The following is a 23,222-nucleotide window of genomic DNA, read 5'->3' as shown; positions in this document are numbered from 1 at the left end:
TTGCCTTTTTTCTCTCCCTTATTTGGCACCAATTTAAGGAATTTGCAGATAGGATACAGGATATAGCAAAAATTCCTCTATTGATATAATATTGATACAGATAATAGGGGCAAGAAAATGGGTTCTCTTTCCACTTTTCTTAGAAGCCAAGGTTTCACCCCTATAGCCAGGAAGAGGTAGGTACCTCCTCACACATCAGAAGAGGAATCTCGTGCCCTTGGCTCCCTAGGAAAGCAATAGAAGTCCTGGATTTCTTGGATCTCCTGGTGAGTGGCAAGGAGTTTGCTAGCCTTGGGCCCAGTCCTGCTGTCATGAGACTCCCAAATTCCCCCGCCCGGGACCCGTCTGGGTGTCTACTGAGATAAGAACCCATTGGCCAGGCTTGGGAATAGGCTTGATGTGGGATGCTCCTGCAGGGCTCCCGCAACAGAACAGAGATAATAGGACTGCGAGAAGGGAGCTGTATAGACGAAGGTGAGAAAAGATACCATTTTCATTTTAGGAAAACATAAGCCCCCAGAGACAAAAGAGAAAATTGAACTGACAAGAGGCTATTTCACCTTGGAAGAAAGAATACCTGTTGTAGAATCCTGATCCAATGCCCAGTCATAGAAGGAAGAAGGGAACAGGAAGACAAAGAGGTAGATGGGAGAGTGTGCTCTATAGGCAAGGCTGGGGCCCTAGGGAGGGCAAGACAAGTTCTCTAGGTTATATGAAAAGTATATGGCAAGCGGGTCATCAGTGCTGAAATATGGTGAAATGAAGAGAGTTAAAAATAGAGAAAATTGCTATTCCCCATGTGGGTCATAGTCATTTAATTAACATACTTCCACTGAATACTTAGCTAAAGGATTTCATGAAATTTTTTGAAAAGTAAAATGCACACTGCAAAGCAAGATTCCCTAGTCTCTTTCCCTCATACAGTGATTATTATTATTATTTTAAAGATAATCCATTGTGGAAGCCCATAGCCCTGCCAGCAAAAACAACGTCCTGCCATCGTTAAAAGTATGTTACAATTTGTGGCTATGTACCCAGCATTTGACATGGAGTGGTGTTCTATTTCAACCCAATTTAATTATATGCTCCTTTTATATATCGTAGATGGCTCACACTAGCAGAATTGTTTCGCCTGGTGAAAAACTGGCCATGACTTGTCATAATGGGCTGGTTTATAGAACCACTGAAGTATAGTTACTGCCCATCATCTGGGAATTATGGCACCATAACAACCCTTTATTTACATATACTGCTGAGACAGTAAAAACAGCAAATAGATTTCTTAAATCGAGACGACAGAAATTTCCCCCCAGGGTACCTGGCCCTCATTGTGGTAGTAACATATGCAAGTCTAAACAACTTTGGGGTCTGTATTTCGACAGTGCATCATTTCATGGACAGCTTATAACATTCTAATAATAAAATGGACTCTAAATTTGGAGTTGGGTTTCACGAACGTTAGATGGTAATGTGCACAGCAGAATCTCTAAGTGATTTGTGAGGAAGGTTTAAATTTGCTAATCACACGACTGCTGAGCGACTCTGCAAAGGGGCTGAAGTGGAATCAGTGGTTGGGCTGTTGGGAGGTGGCAAGCCTTCAACCGGGAGCATGTCTGACCTAGTTTACATTAACACAGACACTGCATCTTGGTAAAGTCAGGGATTCTTTTATCTCTAGACTCCTGGGACTTAAATAATCTTGGCTTTTCCCTCAAACAAAAGAAACTCTCTATAAATCCTTTTCTTGTTTTCTTTTTTATGCCTACTCTCCTTTTTCTTCTTCATGATGTACTTTGTGAGAAAAAAAATATTAGAGTAAAGCATCATGCCTTCATTGCCTGCTTATCTGTCCTGAGATTTTATGTAAATTTTCTGCTCCTTATTCTTGACTTTCTACTCCATTATAAAGCTGTAACTAGACTTATTTTTAATACACACATTGCGAAAGTATGTTCCAAGATCTTCTATTCCTGGTGGACAGCTTCTAGTAAGCTTTAGCTTCTAGTAAGGTTGTATGTCTTAGCTTCTAGTAAGGTTGCATGTCTACATCTGGTCAGCAATTTCATGTGCGTGGGTGTCATAACTCAGAGCGCTACTATCATTCTGCAGTGACATGCAGGTGGCTCATGAGGGCATATTTAAAAGGGGGTCCTATTCGTCCAACCTCCTCTGGCTTGAAAGGCCAGGGGTAGAACAGGGGAGTGGGTGGAGTTGATGGCTTCTCTGGGCCCCTGTGCCACTGCACTGCACCTATGGGGAGCTGCAAACGATTGGCAAAACTGGACACTCCTGTAACTGTCAAGAGCTGAGGCTTCCCTAAAGCAGATTGAGAAGGTTGGAAAGCATCCTGGGTATGAATATTCCTCTCTAGTAGAGCCCTTGCGTTGGGAGGGCAGGGATCCCCCTGCAGTTCATTCCCTCTCCCCTTAAACCCCCAGGCCAGTGCCCACTGTGTAGTCATACTCACCCCCGGAGGGCAGGCCAGTGCAGCTGCCCCCGTGCTGACACGGACTGCGTTCGCACGCGTCGGGATACAGCACGCAGCCCAGCTTCAGCTCCGTCAGGCCCACCACCTCCGCAAAGCTGCTGCGCTTGTTCTGCAGTGGCAGCTCGTTGTTATTCAGTATCACCGAGTCCAGGCAGCCCTGGAAGCCGCTGAGCACCTGTGTGACTCGCGTGTCAGTCAGGCTGCGGATGTTATCTGCTTGCACCAGGGCGCCGAAGTAGATGCTACTCTCCGTGCTCAGCGTCTGGAAGTAGAGGGGTGCCCGGCGCCGCTCCACGTAGCTGTCATCCAGGGACAGGCTCGTGAAATTGCGGTTGAGCTCCAGGAAGACCGAGTGCCAGCTCCCGTCGTTGACAGCACGGCCCGAGATGCCCAAGATTCCTGGGCCGCTGCCGCAGTCCAGCTGGAACCACAGCTTGCCATCCACAATCTGCGTGGGGAAGGAACAGTGCAGCACTTCTCAATATTCAACTGGGAGTATGTTCCCTACACCCTGCTCCTGGCCGGCCCGGGGGCTTCACAAGAAGGCTGGAATGTGGACATGACTTTTGCCCTACTCATAAATCTGTTGTGGTTTGATTTTTAACCACTCTGCCTCCCCCTTACCTGCCATGAAAATGCATCCTTACATTTCACCTATTGTGATTAATAATATGGGCACACCTTCATATATCCACAATTATATTTAAGAATGTTTCTACTCCTTGGGTCTTTACCCTTTAAAATTCCCAGCAATATCTGGTTTAGGGGTCTGTTTATTCTCTGCACCCTTCTTAGTCATTACCACCACAGGAATGATTTCGGTGAACTCATTAGCATTTATTGAACATCTACTATATGCTAAGCAGTGTACTAAGTGCCAAGGAGACCATCTGAGCAAATAGAGTTATCATCTCTGCCCTCATGTGGCTGACAGTCTAGTAGGGTAGATGGCCATTAATCAAATAATCACACAAATATGTTCCTTGAATACATTTATATGAGTGCGCCACAGGGGAAAGAAAGAGGCCTGGTAGAAATGAAAAATTTCCTAGTTCCCGGCTTTGTATACATTTAAGATTTAAAAGCTGCTCTATATTAAACACTAGCATATTCTTAAAATAGTCTGTTAGGATGATGCTCACGGTTTAGGTGAAGGTTAAGTTCCAAGGTGCTCAGGGCTTGGCTATTTGCTTAAAATATCTCGATCACTTGTGACACCTGGCCCTCCAGAAGGATCTTTTGTTTAATGGCCCACACTTTGTGAATGCTCCCAGCCCTGGTTTGGGGTGCGACAACAGAGACCAGCCTGCAGCTGGAGTACATTGGTGGAGCAAGGGCATCACTGCCCCCAGGAGGCTAATCCCAGGAGACATCACACACAGGAAGAAAGCATGTGCTATGGAGGATCCTTGCTGGCAGAGAGCTGCAGAGCAGGGACTGGCCCTCCATGGAGCCCCAGGTTCAACTGCTGCAAAGAAAACAGGCCTTTGAATCCCCTGTGTCGTCCACCCAGTTCTACATTTCTCAGAAATGCAAGGTGGCTTTGGGATCCGGGGAATGAGGGCTGCACCCCTGTCTAGCGAAGTGTACATTTGCTCATGAAGGGATTCGCAGCCAGAAATTGTGAAACAAAAGCTTCTTTTCTGGCCTATGTCTATGACCAGCAAGAGGACCTTGTGGAGGCCAGTGTCTGAGTCATGCCAGGAACACCAGTCTGTTGGCATTCACAGTTCTGTGCAGAGAACAGACACTTGTTGGGAAAAGAAAAGAAAGAGGAAAGAAAAGGAAATGACAGGACAACCCAGAGCTTCCAGGTTACAAACAGCCAAGGAGGTACAGAGAAAATGAATTCACAGAAATAGACTGAAGCAGTCTTTGTGAAACACGTTTAACTCATAATAGACATATTCAGGATTATCATAGCACCTCTCATTCTCACACGTGGCATATTTCTCTATGCTTCAGTACAGACAACTGAATTCTTAGGGACTCTCATTTCTGCCTTTGTAGCTCCATGTTCTTCATCCTGCATAAAATTTCATAGGTCATGCCACATAAACATGTGTATCTAGAAGGCAGGGAGCTTTGTGAAGCAGACAGAGCTGTGGGAATTTTGGAATGCTGAATCAAATTCAGGCTTTGTCATGTACCACTCAGGTCTCCTGGAGAGAATGGTCTGGCCCCTCTGGGTTGGGTCTGGAGAGCAGAGAGAACTGCTGTGGCTTATTTTCCAAGGCTACTGTGTCCACTGCAGAATGATTAGCCATATCATACACAGTTAGAACATACATACTCTGCTCTGTCATGCAAATGTGCAAATGTAAAAAGACAACTATTTATGTTCTTTTCAGAGAGCTTTCAGGTGTAATTTTTTTTTTTTTTTGACAGAGTCTCACTCTGTCACCAGGCTGGAGTGCAGTGGCACGATCTCGGCTCACTGCAGCATCCAACTCCCTGGTTCAAGGGATTCTCCTGCCTCAGCCTCCCGAGTAGCTGGGATTACAGGCAAGCACCACCACGCCCAGCTAATTTTTTGTATTTTTAGTAGAGACGGATTTCACCAGGTTGGCCACAATGGTCTCGATCTCTTGACCTTGTGATCTGCCCGCCATGGCCTCTCAAAGTGCTGGGATTACAGATGTGGGCCACTGTGCCTGGCCTCACGTGTAATCTTATGCTATCATCTTTGTCATTTTTTTCGGTTCCACAAAATTGAACGAATAGATACTGTAAATCATACCAGAATACTTGCTCCATGGCAACTCCTGGATACTTTACATATTTGTATTTTAATGTAAGTAATAAATCACCAAATGTGACTTTGGGGAGTATTTTCTGGCACAGTCCACCTGCTAACTCTGTGGCTACAAACTGGTGTCCTCAGTCTATTATGAAAAATTGGTGGTGAGAGTGCAATTTATCTAAGTTTTTGTAAAAAGATGTTCAATTAACATATTACTTGGTTCATTCTCCTCTGTCACCCCCACCTCCTACCTCTTTGAATAATCACCAAGTTACATATTCACCAGGGAGAAATGACAAGACTCCGATGCACTCAAATACATCAGAGTTCTATAACTGAGGAACATAAAATTATCCCATACTAACACAGCACGGTTAAGCTTCCTTTTTATTTTTATTTTTGTTGCAAAAATAACAGCAGCAACATTGCTGAATGAAGGAAGCCAGATGCCTACACGATTCTCAGCCTCTTACAAACAAAAATCATTTGGATTGTCAAAATTCTAGGAGGTTGAAATTACCAGCTTTGTTTATATGACAAACTAGAACACTGATGCCAAAAGTTATCTTGTGAAAAGTTAACAATCTTTTGCTATTGCACAGGTGTATTATTCCGGGGAGTGAAAAGAACACTTTGTCTTTTCATGTCTATGCTCTCTCACACCGGAAAACATATTCCGATCACATTTAATTCTTCTCTGTCTTCAGAGTAGGGTTCACCTAGTTTTAAGGGTCTTCTTTAAGAGAATGATGCTTTCTCAAATCAGAGGGCAAGCTATTTTAATAGAAATTGAGGTGTGCATGAAAGTGTAAGCAAAGTCTATAGCAATGATACTGAAATGATTTGCTAGGGTTGGGGTGTAGCTAGGTAATTTGTTCAATGAAATACTTAATTGAGAGAGTGTTGCTCTAATGTTACAAAATATTTAGATTCAAAGGATCATTTGAAATCAGTGATGTGCTTTCCCCTGGATTTTTAGTATCTTGGGGCTTGGAAGACAAGACATCAGAGTTCTAAGAAGTCCCACTTTTGCAGGAAAGTAGGATTTTGAGTAAAAAGTGTAAATTATGGCATGAAGTCTTACTGCTTCAGATCCTTGGTGTGTGGTTATAGCAAATGCATAATAATCATGGAACTTGTAAGAGGATTATTCAGTATTCTTTGAAAAAGGGATGTTTTAAAAACTTTTTTTTTTTCCCCTGAGTTGGGCACAATAGCAAGTGCCTGTAGTCCTAGCTACTTGGGAGGCTGAGGCAGGAGGATCAAGTGATCAGTTTGAGACCAGCCTGGGCAACATTGTGAGATCTCATCTCAAAAAACAAAACAACCCCACAAACAAACAAAAATACAAAAACCGATTTTTAAGGCTGCCATTAATAGCCATTTGGTATACATTAAGTGTTTTAAATGAGTAAATGAATGCATAATCATCCCAGCCCTCTGAATTTCTTCTTTTGATAAACTATAGGAGTTTATCAAAAGATATCTAACTCCCCAACCAGCTCTCCTCTGTCATAGGCCCAGACCCAAAGTGATATTGACTGGCTGTCACTTTGAGCAAGTCATTGAATTTTCTCTGAGCCTCAGTTTCCTCACAGGCAAAAAAAGTAGACACTCATACCTACATGCAACGGGAATGAGAATTGAAATGACATGTATGTGAAAGTACTTCATAAACTCTTAGGTATTTTATTATTACTACAAAATGTAATTATTAAGGTTAACTTACTTTTTGGTGACATTCTTAAATAGATCACTGAAACTCTCAAATCTTGTAGGGAGCTTCCTTGTTACTCTTTTGATCTATATAATAGGAAAGATCTGGCCATGCCAAGTGGGTTGTTTTACAAACCAAATGAGCTTTCCCTATCTTCCCTTCAGTTTAGGGGTTTGAAGCTAGCCATGTCTCAGAATCATCACAATGTAGCAATCAATCATTTATAACTCCTCCCCCCCCCAAAAAATGTGATAGTTCTAGATTAACAATCATATTCTCCTTGTGCTTTTGCCATAATATTAGAGATGAAAGACTGACACAGAGATAAACTGTTCTACTGATTTCTCCTTACATCTCTTCTGGTGATTTGACATGTTTCTTTCTTCTTCTTCTTCTTTTTAAAAAATCTTTTCCAGATCTCCCTTTGAGAAAGAATGCCATGTTTCTTTTATAGGTGTGAGGAGAATCACAGAACCTATCTATTTTCATTGTTGCTTTGGCTGCCAGGAAACTCAGTTATGGTTTGGGCTCTACTGAAGTAGTTCTCTTTGGTCTAGATCTTCTCATAATGATATTCTACTCTACCCGACTTCATTGGTTGGCTCTTAACCTTGTATTTTCATCTTAATAGTACTTTCATTTTATTGCATTTGGATGCTTATGGTAAGCCTTGAATTTCTTTTGGAAGAAGATAGGGTATCAATGGTAAACAGAAGAACGAGTGCGTTTTATTATTGCTGAGAGACAGTGATATTCTTTGTCTGTGAGTATTTTCACTTCTCAAGGTCTCTGTGCAATTCTTTAATTGTCTGTAAGGGGCGCCCTTCACCCCACTGAGTACTTTAAGTACTTTTTAGAGAATGTGCTCTGACCGGAAAAATATAAACAACCAAGAGGTGCAATTTAAACAAAGCATTTCAGCTTAGTTGTTGAACCAAAGTGCAAGGCACATACTGTACCTAACGCCAAGGAAATTAAATCTTGCATGAGGCTGAAAATGTTAAGCAAACAGATTCAAATCCCCTTAGTGGATATTCCTGGCGACTGTAGGAGAATAACTGCAATAGTTTAGTACAGCTGTGTCGTGCTTTGGGCAAACCCAACATATGAAAAGCAAACTTTAGAACAGACAGATTGGGAGTGATTATTCACATCACAAAGGGATTAATGGAAGGGTTCCTTCAAATAGCATCCATCTCTAGTTTATTAGAATTCCATTTACCGAGATTCAATTTACACAACTTTCAGAAACATGCTTGTTTCATGAAATGCAATATACCTTAGGAGCTGGAGCTGCCTAAAAGGCTTAATTATTCTTCTTTCCTGTCCTCAGGGATCTGCACATTTTAGACTTTTGCCAGTGAAGTGTCAAATTACAAGCTCCATTTTAGGATCAAGCCATTCAGGTTCAATATTTTTGTTCCCTCTCAGATTTAATGCTCTATAAGAGATTTACTAATAGAAACTATTTTCAACCACCAGCCCTGTTAGAGCATGAAGGAGGAGAAAGGTCAGTGAGGCCCAAACAGAGCCCGAATGCTCAGAACACTTTCCCAGCAATTAAGCAAAACTTCAACCCTCATGGCTATTTAGAAAATGATCTACTGACCCAAGGCACGCTGCTTCCGGGGCCATGAGAAAATAAAGGCAGGACTTAGGTTTTTGAGTTTTTCTTCTTTCACCATGAATATCTGATTTGAATGCATCATTCTCTAAAACTGTGCATCCAAAGTACTTTTCTTATTTTCTTTTAAAAACATTGCTTTCCTTTCCAGATCTTAAATTAGAATTCTGAGTTGAATGAATAAGGATAGTGGGAGACTGCTTACAAAAGTAACCAACTTTTAAACTTCGACTCCCCACTCACTCAACTATGGCCATCAAGTAATACCTGGCAATACCAGATGTGGGTAAGTAAAGCCCTATGTGATCATTAAGAGAAACCCACTGGCATTTAATGTTCTCTATTTCTCTCCTTCCTCATCTGTCTTTAGGACTAAAGCTTGGGCCACCTAATCAACTTGAATCTGACATATCAAACAACCAAAGGGCAGAAGCTGGAAAGGTCCACCATGTACCCTTTAAGCCCAAACCTTGGGAAGAAAACAATTTCTTGCCATTTCCACGTGAAAGGGCATTTTCCACTGGACGGACTCTGAATGTTTTTGAAGAGCATTTACGATAGGCTGACATAGCAACCTGGTGAGAATAGCATGAGATGAAACACGTCTTCTTCCTTTTCCTGCCATCTTTCCTCCATCCTAGAAGGCTGAATCTGGTCTACAGATGCCCAGAATGTGATTTTTTTAAAAATGAGCTGTAATAGCAAGATGGAGAGTGAGGAATAGTGTGGAGATTAACAGCATGGAGTGAGAGAGACTAGAGTGTGGGGTCCAGGCCTCATCACTTATTAGATGTGCAACTTCGAGAAAATAACCTCTCTGAACCACTGTCCTCTTCTTGATCAAACGGGGATAACATATAACAAGCTTATCATATTAGCTGTAAAATAAAAATAAATGATGTACAAAAAGCTGTTATTATTATTATCTTATTTGCTTATTTTTTTGGGGGGGTTTGTTTTGAGATGGAGTCTCACTCTGTCACCCAGATTACTGTGTAGTGGCCTCCACCTCCCAAGAAGCTGGGATTATAGGTGCCCACCACCATGCCTAGTTTGTATTTTTAGTAGAGACAGGGTTTCACCATGTTGGCCAGGCATGTCTCGAACTTCTGACCTCATGTGATGCACCCGCCTCTGCTTCCCAAAGTGTTGGCATTACAGGCGTGAGCCACTGCACCTGGCCCATTACCATTATTATTATTGTTTTCACGAAGGCACCGGAATCCTTGAGCGGAATATAGATGTCAGACTTGCTCTCAAATAAATCTGGCTGCTTTAGGAGAGTTTTTGAGGCTAGGAAATGACTGAAAAATTGGGTTACTTGGGTCATGATAGGATATAGAAAATCTCTTATACCTCCTGTCTCCAATTTCCTCCCTGAGCAAGAACAGAAATCGCCTTCAAAAGTCAGTGGGGATAGACCCATGTGTTAGAAAAGGATACCGCCAATTCTTTTAAAGGACCACCCCTGTTGTGGAATTGATTAGGAGACACATTCTAATGAACTGTTGAGCGATTACAGCTCAAAGGAGGCCAGCCCTTGAACCCACTCTCAAGAGAGATGCCCCATGTACCAAGAGCCAATTTTGAAGCTGAATGTTCAAAAGGAAATGGGATGTTGGCTCCCTTCCCAGTTCTGCTGCTGCTCCCCTTTGCCCAGAAGTCTGCTTCTGGTCTTCTGAACTTAAAAGACAAAATGATTTCAGCCGTTCCCCAATCCAAGAGCCAAAACACTAACATGAGAACTGACTGCAGAAAAAGATAACCCATTTTAATTACCTTCAGAATTATGCAGGGATTTGCTCTGGTGTACATTATAATCCCATTGCTTTGCAGGGTTCGAAGACGCAGAGCTAGTTTAAAATCCTCTTCTTTGCTATTTTCAGAAAGCCGATATTTGATGTAACTGTTTCCAGCAAAGCTGAGAGAAGTGTGCCCTGAAAAGACCGTTATGAGAAGGCATATGTATTTTTAACATCCAGAAAGGAGCAGAGACACATGAAATCACCCAACAACCAACAACCAAGTTGATTAAAGACCATGCATGAGAAGTTAATGAAGGCATTGAGGACAAATCATTTTTGATTACAAACTGGTTTTCCATTTCACATCACACTCTAATTTCAAAGTGAAAAACATATTAACCAGTCAGACACCAAATCATTTTACTTGCCTCATGCCAAGAGCCACTTGGTACATTCCACAACTTGGATTTTCTTAATGTTACAAAATCTCCAACTCCTACTTTCTAAAATGAGCATTATTAAAAGATACCCCTAACCCCCAATCACTTACGCATTCAAGAACTTTCAGCTCCATGAAACAAAGAAAACAAAACCATTTCCAAATGATATCCATGTTCCCCAAGTATTCTAATGCCTAATAGCTAATTTATGTCATTTGCACTAATTTTGCAAAAAGGTAACTGATATAAAGGAAATTCGTGTAGTCACACTTTCACTTTCTGACCATTACTTTCGAGGCTCCCCTTGAATTTTGTCCAACTTGATTGCTCACTTCTGAGATTACTCTTTTTAAAAAAATTGCTTTCAACTTTATGTTTTAACAAGAAAAGTAATGGCTGAACAGCTACCTTGCTGGGGTGTAAGGTGGAATGTGTGGAAATATACCAAATGGACAATAAATATAGATAATCAGAAGTTTTCTAGATAGAAAGGAGAAGAGTCAGCAGGAAGTGACTCCAAAACTTAGAAGATTTGGCTTTGTGATCCCCCTGCACATCCACCTGCTATGTGCATGGGGACAGTATAATTTTCTTCTAATTCTAAGCCTTACATGACTTAGGTAAGCATCCAGGTGGTCCCTTTACTTAATTGCAGCTCCATTCTTGAAATCAGCTAAGAAGGAGCTTTGGTTTCTACTTTTAGGAACAGTGCTTCTCTTTGCAAAGCCTGAATTTCTAGAACTCAATTCTTGCAAAGTTCCTTGCCCATACTAGGCATAGTTATGTTTTTATTCCAACTATTTATTGGATCCCAAAATTGTTATCAATGTGCCTGTATTTTAAATATACCTGAAGAGGATTCTATTGGTACTCACAATGAAGAATATTCTTTTTTGAGTAAAGAAGTGGCAGAGAATATATGAATCAAATGAAGTATAGAAACTGAATGAAGATCAGAAACAGGATCATTTAGATTAAAATAACTTAAATACTGATTTTTTTTTTCTTTCCTTAAGATGCAGAGGTGAGCGCCTCTCCTGCTGGAACATGAAGTTAGTTAGAAATTTCCAGTAGGGAGTCTCCTTACTTGGTTCACCAGATGGGGTTGACTCTAAGGAAGGTCAACAGGATTGGCTCTGCCTTCTGTGGGTCCTGGTTTTGCGGCTGTGGATTCGTGCAGCACCCTGAGCATCAAAGGCCATGCCACAGATACTCAGATTCCTCTGCCCAACCAACAGCCTTTTATTTTCCATAATTTCACACCCTTAACAGACATGAGACGTGATAAAAAACACTCGTTGTAGTCTTCTCCATTATGTAAGAAGCCCACAGTCTTTACATGTTCCCTTAGCACAAGCTGCAGCTGTGATAAATCCTAAGTAAATGTGAGTGTGGATGTTAGCTATGGTTCATTCTGAAGGAAAATGCTGCATGCCTAAAGAAACGTTTTCTGGGAGGACTTGGATGGTGTAATTTACTCAAGGGCAAGTGTTTCACGAATATGAAATTAGATCCTCATCATTCCACTCCGCTCTGCACCTGAGCACTCTCCGAGCTTTCCTGGTGGACACTGGCAGAGGAACGGTCTCCTGCTGGCTTCATAACTGACACACTGCATGTCTCCCGGACACGGCTTCTCCACACAAGGATCGTTGGACCCCGGGCACAGTCCTCCTGTGACAAAGGTGGAATATGCATGATCAGTACACAAAGGGATTCACCCTGCACTCCAGGGAAGAGAGAAAAAGTTCAAAGGGAACACACAAATGGCTCAAGAGCTGGGATATGTGGGCTCCGAGCTGAGTCACAAAGACGCCACTCAGAAGTAGGGGCACCTGAATGGGCTTCATCTGGTGTGGATGTCCATCCAACATCCCTACATCTGCCAAATTTCACTGCCAGACTTATGCAGATTAGGTACAAAGAGTAAACAGAGCTCCTCGTTTTAGGCTAAAATATGTTAAGTTACACCTGGACCAACTTCAGCTGAAGAAAGATCACAATGCAAGGGCTTGTAGTATTTATTGGAGTGGAGTTTCTGCAGATTGGAGGCTATTTGAATGTATCCCTTGAGTTTAGATTTCTTCTGCACCTCCCTCCTGCCCTCAGAACTTGGGGGTTGACTTCAGAGGGGAAAAAAAGACATTTCTAAAGAAAAGTATGACTAATTTTAAATTGTAGAAGCATGACTCACATTGTTTCCTAATCCCTTCTACTACATGCTATGTTATTGATTAGCTGTAAATGTGCCCTACATTGATGTGCCCCATCAAAAAACAGCAGAATTATCCTCGGCAAGGGAAGACTTCCTTTCTACCTGTTCGATGTTCACAGCACTGTAAGATGAAAAGTTAATCCCTCAGAAGGGAAATCCTGGAAAGCAGATTAACTGAGTAAGGCAGAATTCAGGACCCAAGTGAGTTATTTTAGAACTGTTCATATTTAACTATTTTAGTTAAATATGAACCCACTGAAGGAAGCACATTTTCCAAAGGTCCTGAGTATTTCACATGTAATTAGGCCATTTTCCACCTGGTAAGAGTTTCAGCGGTAAAATAATTATAAAAAAGGAGACACAAATTAAAAATAACCCACAACTCAAACAGTGGTTTCCTAAATGGGTTAGGCATAGCCCAAAGGAGCGCCCTTTCCCCGTGAACTGAGAATGTGCAGCATACCAGCAGCTCATTTCTCGGCCAGATCTGGCCTATGATCATGCTCCTTTTCATCCCAAGTCTTTCCTCATCATTAAGCATATTGTCCCGGCCAGGTGCAGTGGTTCATGCCTGTAATCCCAGCACCTCGGGAGGCCAAGGTTGGAGGATCACTTAAGGCCAGAAATTTGAGGTTACAGTGAGCTATGATTATGCCACTGCACACTAGCCTGGGCAACAGAACAAGACCCTGTCTCAAAAAAAAAAAAAGCATATTGTCCCAAGGTACAGTCATTTCTTTGTGCAGAAGAAAGCAGGAATTTAATGCTAACTACTTATAAACATTTAAAAAACTGTAACCCTTGACAGGAGCAATATAAGTAGCACCAGCAAACTCAGAATTCATAAATCCCATTTTCCACTGGTTTATAGTTCAGTCATAAAAGACACTCTTGGCACTGATCCAGCTTACAAAGTCTTAGAAGATAAAGGCATTTTAACTAAAAATTTGGAAAGAACTCTACAAATGGTTCTATAAGACTTAAGTGCCCTGAAATATATCTCCCTATTTTCCTCCCCAACCAAATCTGTAGTCCTGCCATGTATTAATCAATATTCATGGAACTTAAAACGGCTGTGTGACCATCTCATGACCTATTTCAAGAAGGTTTTGAAAACTTGTTTTTAAATAACTTTTGGTGCATTTATTCAACAAATAATTGTTTGGGGCCAAAGAGGTATTAGGCCTGGGAACACAAAGATGAAAGGAAATGATGCCTTCTTTCTCTCGCCTCAGGAAACAACATGAAAACACATGACGATACTATAATAAGATAACTGCTTTGGCAGGTATGTGAGCACAATGGAGTGACCAGAGGAGGAAAAATTCTGTCTCCTGGTAGAATGTCAGAAGTCTTCCCAAAGGAAGGGAGTATTTTAACTCAGGCATGAAGGATGAGATCCTTTGAGTAACAAAGGAATGAGCTAACAAATAGCTAGCAGCTTAACCTCAGGCCTGCCTTAATGTTTATTCATAATAAGTTCACAACCCTACCAGCTGACTCTGCTGTTTTCACATGTGACTTCATCTCAGTCTCTGATAGCCTGCACACGTCTAGCTTGCTCCTAAATATTGACTAGTAGTCTATGCTTAAAATGCAAATTGAGCCCAATACTAACCTCAGCCATGTGGAGGTGGCAATGTGCATATATGAATCACAACATGCATTCTATCAAACAGATGTAACTTCTGGGTTACTTGGGCATTACCTTTCAAGTACGTATGGAAACAGTAGCTTATGTATTTAAGAAATCTGTTACTTTCTATTCTGTGGACATGCCTTTTCCCTTCTATTTAAGCCAGTCTAAATCTCAACCTCTTTATAAGCTTCTGTGTTTCTGAGATACAGTTATAGATATTACTGTTCTGCTCTAATGTAATGGCTGCATTGCAAAGAAACCTTGAGTCATCAAAAATCCAGTTTAAAAGCCACTGTTCCAAAGGGGGAAAAAAGGGCCAGATAATTTCAGGTGCATGATAGCAGAGATATTTATCCCTGTAGGAATAATGGTAACGTTTTTAAAAAACAGCTATAAGTGAATACAATAAAAATTAAACTCTGTATTTCAGAACAAATCTAGCATTTGGGTACTTCTACCTTTTATTCACATGTTTTGGCCTTTTCTTTTACCACCAGTCCTGCCCTGGTAATTAGCACAGTGATGGTAGCGATAGCTTGTCTGGAATGGCCACTGTGAAGATGCCAGCTGCAGCAGGGGAGGCGTGGCTGGGGTGGCATGCTCCACGGGGCTAATGGGAGCCGGGAACAGGTGGGAGCCCCACCCTCCCTTGAGTTGGCAAGTGTGAGCCCCACACTCCTGGGCACAGCCACAGCTGCCCAGCCACAGCTCTGGACCTGGGCATCCCTGCACTCTTGGAAGACCAGGAAGCCCCACGCCGTTCCCCTGCAAGCTCAGAAGTGCCTGCTCCTGCTCCCTGGCCTCTCCCTGCTCCTAGTACCCACTTCAATTTTGAGCAAAGTTGTGGCCAAACCTGGGTTCTGTTGCAACCTGGCTGGGTATGCGTGCATTCAGGGTGGTGCTAACACAGCAGCCCACCTGCCGCCTTGGGCCCATCTGAACTTTGCACATAGATGAGCACAGGAGGGAGGCTGCAGGGGAGCTCAGGGTGGCTCAGCACAGGCCTGTAGGCGCCCTTCAGCATGAACAGCCTGGGTACCGTGGATGACACATTGATGGTGGCAGGAGGCAGACAGGCTCCTGGGCAGAAAAGGGCAGGTCCCCAGTGATGCCCCACCTTCAAGCCAGGGACTGTCTGAAGCCTGGGGGCTGGGCTGTGAGTTCCAGGTAGTCCACGGACTGGAGTGAGAACTTAAATGGTGCTTTTTCTGGGTCTGCCCATGGCCGGCTATGGACCAATCAGCATGCACGTCCTCTCTTCTGAGCCCATAAAAACCCTGGATCCTGCCAGACTCAGATATCCAGACTAGCAGCTGCAGAGAGGAGCTACCCACTGTGGGTCTCCTCTCTGCTGAGAGCTGGATACTCCTTGGGACAACCTGCCTGCTGTAAGGAGCTACCCACCGTGGATCTCCTGAGAGCTGTTATGTCACTCACTGAAGCTTCTCTCCACCTTGTTCACCTTCCACTTGTCTGTGTAACTCATTCTTCCTGGACACGGGACAAAAACTTGGGACCTGATGAATGGTGGGACTGAAAGAGCTGTAATACAAACAGGGCTGAAAAACACCTCCCCTGCTCTCCACATTGCGGGTGACAAGAAGGAGAGAAGAGCTGCAGTCCTTCAAGAAGCCCAGACCTAGGGGATCCCCAAGTCAGGGCTGTGATACTCTCTTTGAGGCTCTATGGTTCCTGCCATCTCCAAGCTTCTGGGCACCACTGCATTCTGCATGTCTGGATGCAAGTGCCTGCAGCAGAAGCCATGTGTGGTACATCTGGTCCAGCTGGGGCCTCACACAGAGCTGGTACGTGGGCCAGCACCGGGAGCTGCCTGCCTTGCCATAGCAGTGGGCGTGCCTTGCTGTGCACAGTGGCCAAACCCTGTGCTTGCTCATGTGCCAGCGTGCCTGGCTGTGCACAGTGGCCCACACACCCCTCGCTACTCCACGCGTGGCTCGCCCTTGGCAGGTGTGGGATCTGGGCCAGTAGTGTGAGCCAAGTGAAGCCTGCTGGGCTGAGTGGACAGAAGAAGCCCAGTGGGTGTGAGAAATACTCAGGCAAAAGGTGCCACCGACCATAGAGGCTTTCAGCTGGAGAAGCAACACCCCAAGGATCCTGTGACAACAGGGTTCCTCACTTTCTTACCCATATCTCCTGTTTCAGATTAAAGCACAGAGGTACTTAGACCAGCAACTGGAGCTCAGCCTCATAGCTGTTTTTCTTATTTCCTTCTGTCATAAGAAGGATGTCTATAGGATGTCATCTAATTAAATCACGGTCATTAATTAATGCATTATGATAGATCCGGTCCCCACTGTGAAAACTGTAGCTTGAGGATGTGTTTAAAAATACCCAAATATAAATACTATAAGTACATTCTAAAATGAATAATATCAATATAAATATTAGATATATAATAATGAGTATTTACATTCATTCCAGCAGCAATGACTTTTCTATGTTCCTTTTCTTTCTGTTTTAAATAGGTTCTTTAGGATTAATGGGATAGTTTTTGGCAAGGATATTTTTTGTACCTCTTGATGTTTTAAAAATCCTCTGGGGACTCCTCCCTGAGTTCTAGCCTGGAAATGCTCAGCCATAAACATTTGGGCTCTGGCTGCTGTTGTCTCTTTGCTCTGCTCATGGGCCTACTCTCCTGTGGCTCAAGGAAGTATGAAGGCAGATTAGAATCTGCAGGCCAGTGTAAATGGAACATCCTCCTTAGCAGGGGACAGATGTGATCATGTGTGCAAACTTCAGTGTATGCCTAATAAAAACTTTTAGGTTTTGAAAAACAGATTCCTCAAAAGGAAATAATACCCATATCCCATATTGCAGTTCTTTCCTCTCTATGAACTATTGTAAAAAATTAAGCCCTTTCTGAAATATATATGGTCAGAAAGACTTAACCTTTGTATGCCAAGCCTGAACAATGTCATGCGCCCCCTTGGTCTCAGATATACCCATGTCTGGGTCCAGGAAACACTTTTCTGGGGAGAGCAACCCTCTTTCCAGCCAAAGCCCTAAATTCTTTATCTAAATAAAAGCTGGTAAGCTTTAAATGTATGCCAAAGGGTTAACATGCTTTTAGAAACCACATGTTTCTGTCATCCCCTTTGCAGGAAGTACATACACCTGTTATTGTTAAGAGCCTTGAAGACCCTCTCTCTGGTGGCAGACAGTGCTCCATCAGCTTCAGAGTACCAGTGTCAACTCCTGCTGGCTTCTGGGAGAAAGTTTATCTTATTAGCTATCGTGAAGTAATGCAGCTTTAATTAACTTGTGCTGTGTTTGGTGACAGCTTGGGGGATGTGGGCTCATAGGCCGACATGCTCTGCATCTCAGACATCCATCATTTGGTACTACAGTAAGCATGAAAGGAGAAGGGTCCCACTTCATCAAACCAACTGATGCCATTTATGGTATGTCAGGACAGGATCAGACGTGTGTAGCTCCTGTCACGAAGCAGGCAGAGTAAGCCCTGTCCCCATTCCCAGTTTCTCTCAGGAAGGTGGGGTAGTAAAACAGGAAAGGATACTGCATTAACAAGATGCAGACCTGGATTTTGGCCCTGGCTAATTTTTTAATTTAGTCACTGTGTGGCCTTGAACTACTCACTTGTCTTTTCTAGGTCTCGATTTCCTTTTCTGAAAAATCAAGATAATAATTCTTTACAGTGCTGTGAGAATGAAATGGGCTAGGGTATGTGAAAGCAACTTGTAAAGAAAAAAATTTATTATAAAAACAAATTACTACAGGGTCAAAACTGGAAACACAAACTTGACCCAGCAACATGGCAGAGTCCTGAACTCAGGTGTAACTTTTCCCTTGCTGTCCTTTTTTGGTGAGATTCATGATTTGTAAGTCCACAGTAGGTGATAGGAAATATGAAATACTGTGTGCACTGTAGGCATAGAATAAGGCCTGGGGCTTGTTACTCATCTGCGTCACAGGAACGTGCACCTGTGTTGAGCCCTGCACCACCTTCTCGATCTCAGGTGCAGATGTTTTTTTCACGCACCTTGTCCACCAGGAGAAACACGCACACCATGTGACCATTCCCTGAACGGTTTTCCACCTTCTGATTTTTTTGCTCAGGTGGAAATTTAGGTCACTTTCGATAGAGGTGACAACAGACAATTCACTTGAACAGAAGCATCAAAGCTTTGGAACATGCAGGGAGGAGAAGGGTGATCCTCTGGAGGTTTTAAAAGGTTTCGCTACCATATTTATGACTCTCCTCTCCTCTCTGCCCAGCAGTCCCGCAGCCCCCTGGATTAAGTCTCTGCTTTTAGCAAATACATCAGTATCTAGCTGTGATTATTATGCTGCCACTTTAAGCTGATTCAGCCTCTTGATTTATGTTGCTGCCTCATTACATTGAATAATCCAATAACTAATGGTAAACATCCCATGCCCTGAATTCATGTGCTTTACCCACATGCCATGTCCTGACAAATGCCACATAAGTCAAAAAGCTCCCTTCTTAATTCATGGCCTGTAAGAAGTTTTAAAAAACGGAAGTCTCAACTTTGAAGTCATTTCTTATGGTTCTCTCGGAAGCAGAGAATCATCCAAAATGGTGTTTGCTTGACTCAGCCATATTTTCTGTATGATTTCACTAAAGGCCAAGTGCAATTTCATTCAAGACCTCCTCTGGGGCAGCTGTGTATGGGTGGAATATAGAAAGGAAAACACATACACTGAGAAGCTGGTATCACCACCAAGATGGGGACCTCTACACCTCTCCTGGCAATGTGGGACTCATGCATTCTGGAGATGAGGGATCTGCCAAGGTGTATTTCTTATGAATGAAAAATAGAAACTTCCCAGTTTGTAGGGCGTTAACCTGTTAAGATTAATAGACAACACTGAAGGTTACTCAAAGCCACTGGGATTGGCTCTCTCCTCAGAAAATTAGCATTAACAAACCCCAGCCAAAGTGCAAACCCAATTTCAGATTCTTCTGTGCTATATAAAAACACATCACAAACATGTTTTAAGTGTCTGACTGCCTCACAGAAGCCGTCATCATTTTATTTTACAGCACTTCTTAGAAGTGCAGTGGCCACCTGTCAGCAGGCCTGCTTTACCTATCCTACCGTATCCCTCCCAAGGACTGTCCTGACTTCTTACCATCCACCCCACTGAGCTCTCTGTCATTTGCTCAATGTATGATGCTGTTTCATTCTCCATGGGAATGGGGATCACATCAGCCTCTTTCACCACCGTACCTCCAGCACCCCACCCAGGGCCTGGTGCAAAACAGTATTCAATTAACTGCCAAGAGAATAAGTAAACAAAATGCATCCTCTACCTGGCAAAGACCTATTATGACATGCTTCATTGCTTCCCTTGCCTTTCTTGTAGTCCTCCAAGTAGAGCTGATAACCCCCTCCTTTATGCTTCCTCCGTGCCCCAATAACACCACCTATAACTTTTTATAGCACACATTTGTTTACTGCCAAGGAGCAAAGGAATTTCTTGTGTTTGGCTAGGAAGAGGATGCAAAGGGTCATAACAACTATCCTTAGTTACCTAGAGGCAGTTTGTAGAAGCAGGGTTAGTCAGGTTGGATCTGCGTGGCTCTGAGGGATACAGCTGAATGACGTGACAAGGAGAGAAGTTCTGGTATGCTATTAGGCAGAAGATAATCTCAGGGCTTCCTTGTAAGCTTCCAGTACTGGTGCTTGAACTTGGCTGAATTACTATGCCAGGAATATAGAAAATAGGATGTCTGATGTGCATGGGAATTTGGATTAGGAAACTTTTGAGTTCCTTTCAAATCTCTGCAGAGATGGTAAGCTGCTGTGGTTAAAAAATGCTTTGAATAAGACAGTCAAGGATGAATCCTGGCTCTGTCATCTACTAGCTCTGTAGCTCTGTGATTCTGAGTGAGTCAATTGACCTTTCCAAGTTTTGGTTTCCTTAATTTTTGAAAAAAGTTAACGAGACCTACCCTTTAGGATTATAGTAAGAGTTAAATGTAACTGCATGCGTGTGAAAAACAGCATGCAAACTGGTCATGGTTTGATAAACATTATCTGATCTGTCTGTCCCTGCCTTGATCCATGCACTGAATTACACAACAGTTCTCACCTCTATGCCTTGGCTCTTATGCCCTTTGGTTTTCAATCTCCTATCCTGGTCACCTAGATAATTCCAGGCATCCTTTTCAGACCTTGCTCAGGCAGCACCACCTCCAGTGATTCCTCTTTATATTCTGAGAAAACCCTATGACAGTGCCATCCCCCACTGGTTGAAGGCATGGCTGGTGTCTGACTCATTTCTGTATAGCACAGGGCTTCGCCCATGGCAAAAACACTCCATCCATTTCATTTGGAGCACTAGGTTCCATTCTATATTCCATATCTTAATAAAGACTTGACAAATCAGGCATCCACTTCTTCTACCACACCCATCAACACACTGGTTGTAAACTCTGATGGTCTCACTGGCAGTCCATTCTACTGGACAAGTGCATCCTTTTTGAAATATTTATATATTAGATTTTTGAATGCAATTTTTCAAAAATGGACAATCAGCAAGGTCCCATAGGCTGCCGTGACACCCTTTCCTCTTGCACATCTCCTATATGGGCTCGAGGACATCTATCATCCTCAATTCATTTAAGTTGGTGTCAGTCTTTCTTACTGAAGTGACAATGTTCATTGCACCTCTGAAGTTCACCAGGAACCACCTCACAACATCAGACCTTTGTATCTCTTGAAGTTTGTTCAGACACGATGTTTGTTGGTAGCTGGAGTCTAATGAGCTTATTTGGCACCAAAATTCAAGTCTGCTTTCATTTTGTTAGAATAACTCAGCATTTTGGTTCAAGATGCTAATGATGATAATTGGACCAAAAAAACTCTGTATGAGAAAAAGATGAGCTGGAAGTTGGGAGGAGGATAGAATATTGAGGCCAGATTTGTCTAAACATTACTACGCAGCCCAGAGTGGACAGTTACCTCTACTTATCATGCTAATTATTCCACCAAGTGGTGGGAAAGTCCATCTAATGAATGTGCCGACCTCCTAGAGTAAACAGAAGAGCAGCCAATACTAATTGTGTGTGAGGGTGTGTGTATGCACCTGTGGGTGCACGCACGTGTGTGTGTTGTGGGGAGGGACCTTTATTGAATTCAATTATTTCTCCTTTCCAATAAATGAGAAAATGCCTAAAAATGCCTAATACATACCTTAACAACTCATGGTTGTATTTTTATTTGAAAGATACTTCTAGAAGTGAGAAAGCTATTGCTATTAAAATAAAGAGCCTGCTCCTGCACCTGGAGGAAACTCTTTCCTCTTTATCTTGCTGTGTGATTTCTCAAAGTTTGGTTTCCTGACCAGCAACATTAGAGTCACCCAGGCTACATGTGTGGAATCCTAGGCTCCACCCCAACTGTCCATATCTAAGTGTGGGGCTCAGCAATGGGCATTTAGTAAGCCCCATGAACACAGGAGTCTGACAGAACTTCTGCCTTACTGGGATTGTACTGTGAGGCTGGCAATCAGTCTGCTAGGAAAATTGCATTACGGTCATGAGTTGGTTAATAATGGGGATATATTCTGCAAAATGCATCGCTGGGCTATTTTGTCATTGTGCAAATATCACAGAGTGCACTTACACAAACCGAGATAGCACAGCCTACTACGCACCCAGACTATATGGTATGGGCTATGGCTCCCAGGCTACAGACTTGTACAGCATGCTACTGTACTGAACACTGTAGGCAATCGTAACACAATGGTAAGTACTTTTATATCTAAACAAAACTAAACATAGAAAAGGCATAATATGGTATTACCACAGTTTGGGACTACCACCATATATATGGTCCCTTGTTGATGAAACATTGTTATACCACGCATGGCTGTATTTGAGTATTCTTCTACAGTACACAGCACTGAGGTTATGATTCACATTTAAAAAGGAAGAGTCCCTATTCTTAAGATGCAGATAATAAAGTAGGGGCCCAAGAGGGCCCTTTCTTGAATCAGTATGCTACTCTTATCAGCTGTATGGCCCCGGGCAAGGCACAAAGCTACCACATCTATAAAATGAAGATGATCATATATCACCTACTGAAGACAGGGCTGGGCTAGATGAACTTTGGAGCTCCTTTACCACTAAAATGTAGAATTTCATTTTATAGCTTAATTTTAAGAGTGACTTGAAGGTGAGAAAAGGCTGAGAGCATGGCCTGACTCTGCACAAAGCTCTTCTCGAGCAAATGCTGGCTTTTCAAACCCAGAAGGCCTCCTCTTGGGATGACCGGGGCCTGACTCACAAAACCTTCCGGCATTCTAAATTTACTGGGAGTAGAAAGGTTTGTGGAGACTAGAGAACAGGGGTCCTAGGCAGAGACATCACCGTGAAACATATTGCATTTAGGACATTAGCGTCTTATGTAAAATAGAGAGCAAACCCCTCCTCCAAATCCTTCTTTTAAAGAATTATTCAAAGTCTGCTCCCTGCCCCCACCCCAGTCTCTTCCCGATGACCTCATCCCTGAAGACCTAGCACATTGGTGATCTCTGTGTGTAGATACCACAGACAGCTTTCCTTTGGCCACAGGAGAGATTCTGTCCCTTCTATACTCTA

General features: G+C 42.8%; 1 protein-coding gene across 1 annotated transcript in view; it reads right to left on the bottom strand.

The window, feature by feature from the left end:
* The window catches only part of LOC695935 (protocadherin Fat 3), a 97,470-nt gene that overhangs the window by 21,890 nt on the left and 52,358 nt on the right, over positions 1–23,222 (bottom strand). Inside the window, exons 11-13 of the mRNA XM_015115462.3 lie at positions 12,297–12,431; positions 10,352–10,509; positions 2,468–2,936 (exon numbers count right to left, since the gene is read on the bottom strand). Of these exons, the coding sequence (XP_014970948.3) occupies positions 2,468–2,936; positions 10,352–10,509; positions 12,297–12,431 (762 nt within the window). The remainder of the gene's footprint in view (positions 1–2,467; positions 2,937–10,351; positions 10,510–12,296; positions 12,432–23,222) is intronic.

The sequence above is a fragment of the Macaca mulatta genome, chromosome 14, assembly GCF_049350105.2.
Source record: "Macaca mulatta isolate MMU2019108-1 chromosome 14, T2T-MMU8v2.0, whole genome shotgun sequence".
NCBI lineage: Eukaryota > Metazoa > Chordata > Mammalia > Primates > Cercopithecidae > Macaca > Macaca mulatta.
The sequence above is the reverse complement of the archived record's forward strand: the minus strand, read 5'-3'. Positions and strand labels throughout refer to the sequence as shown.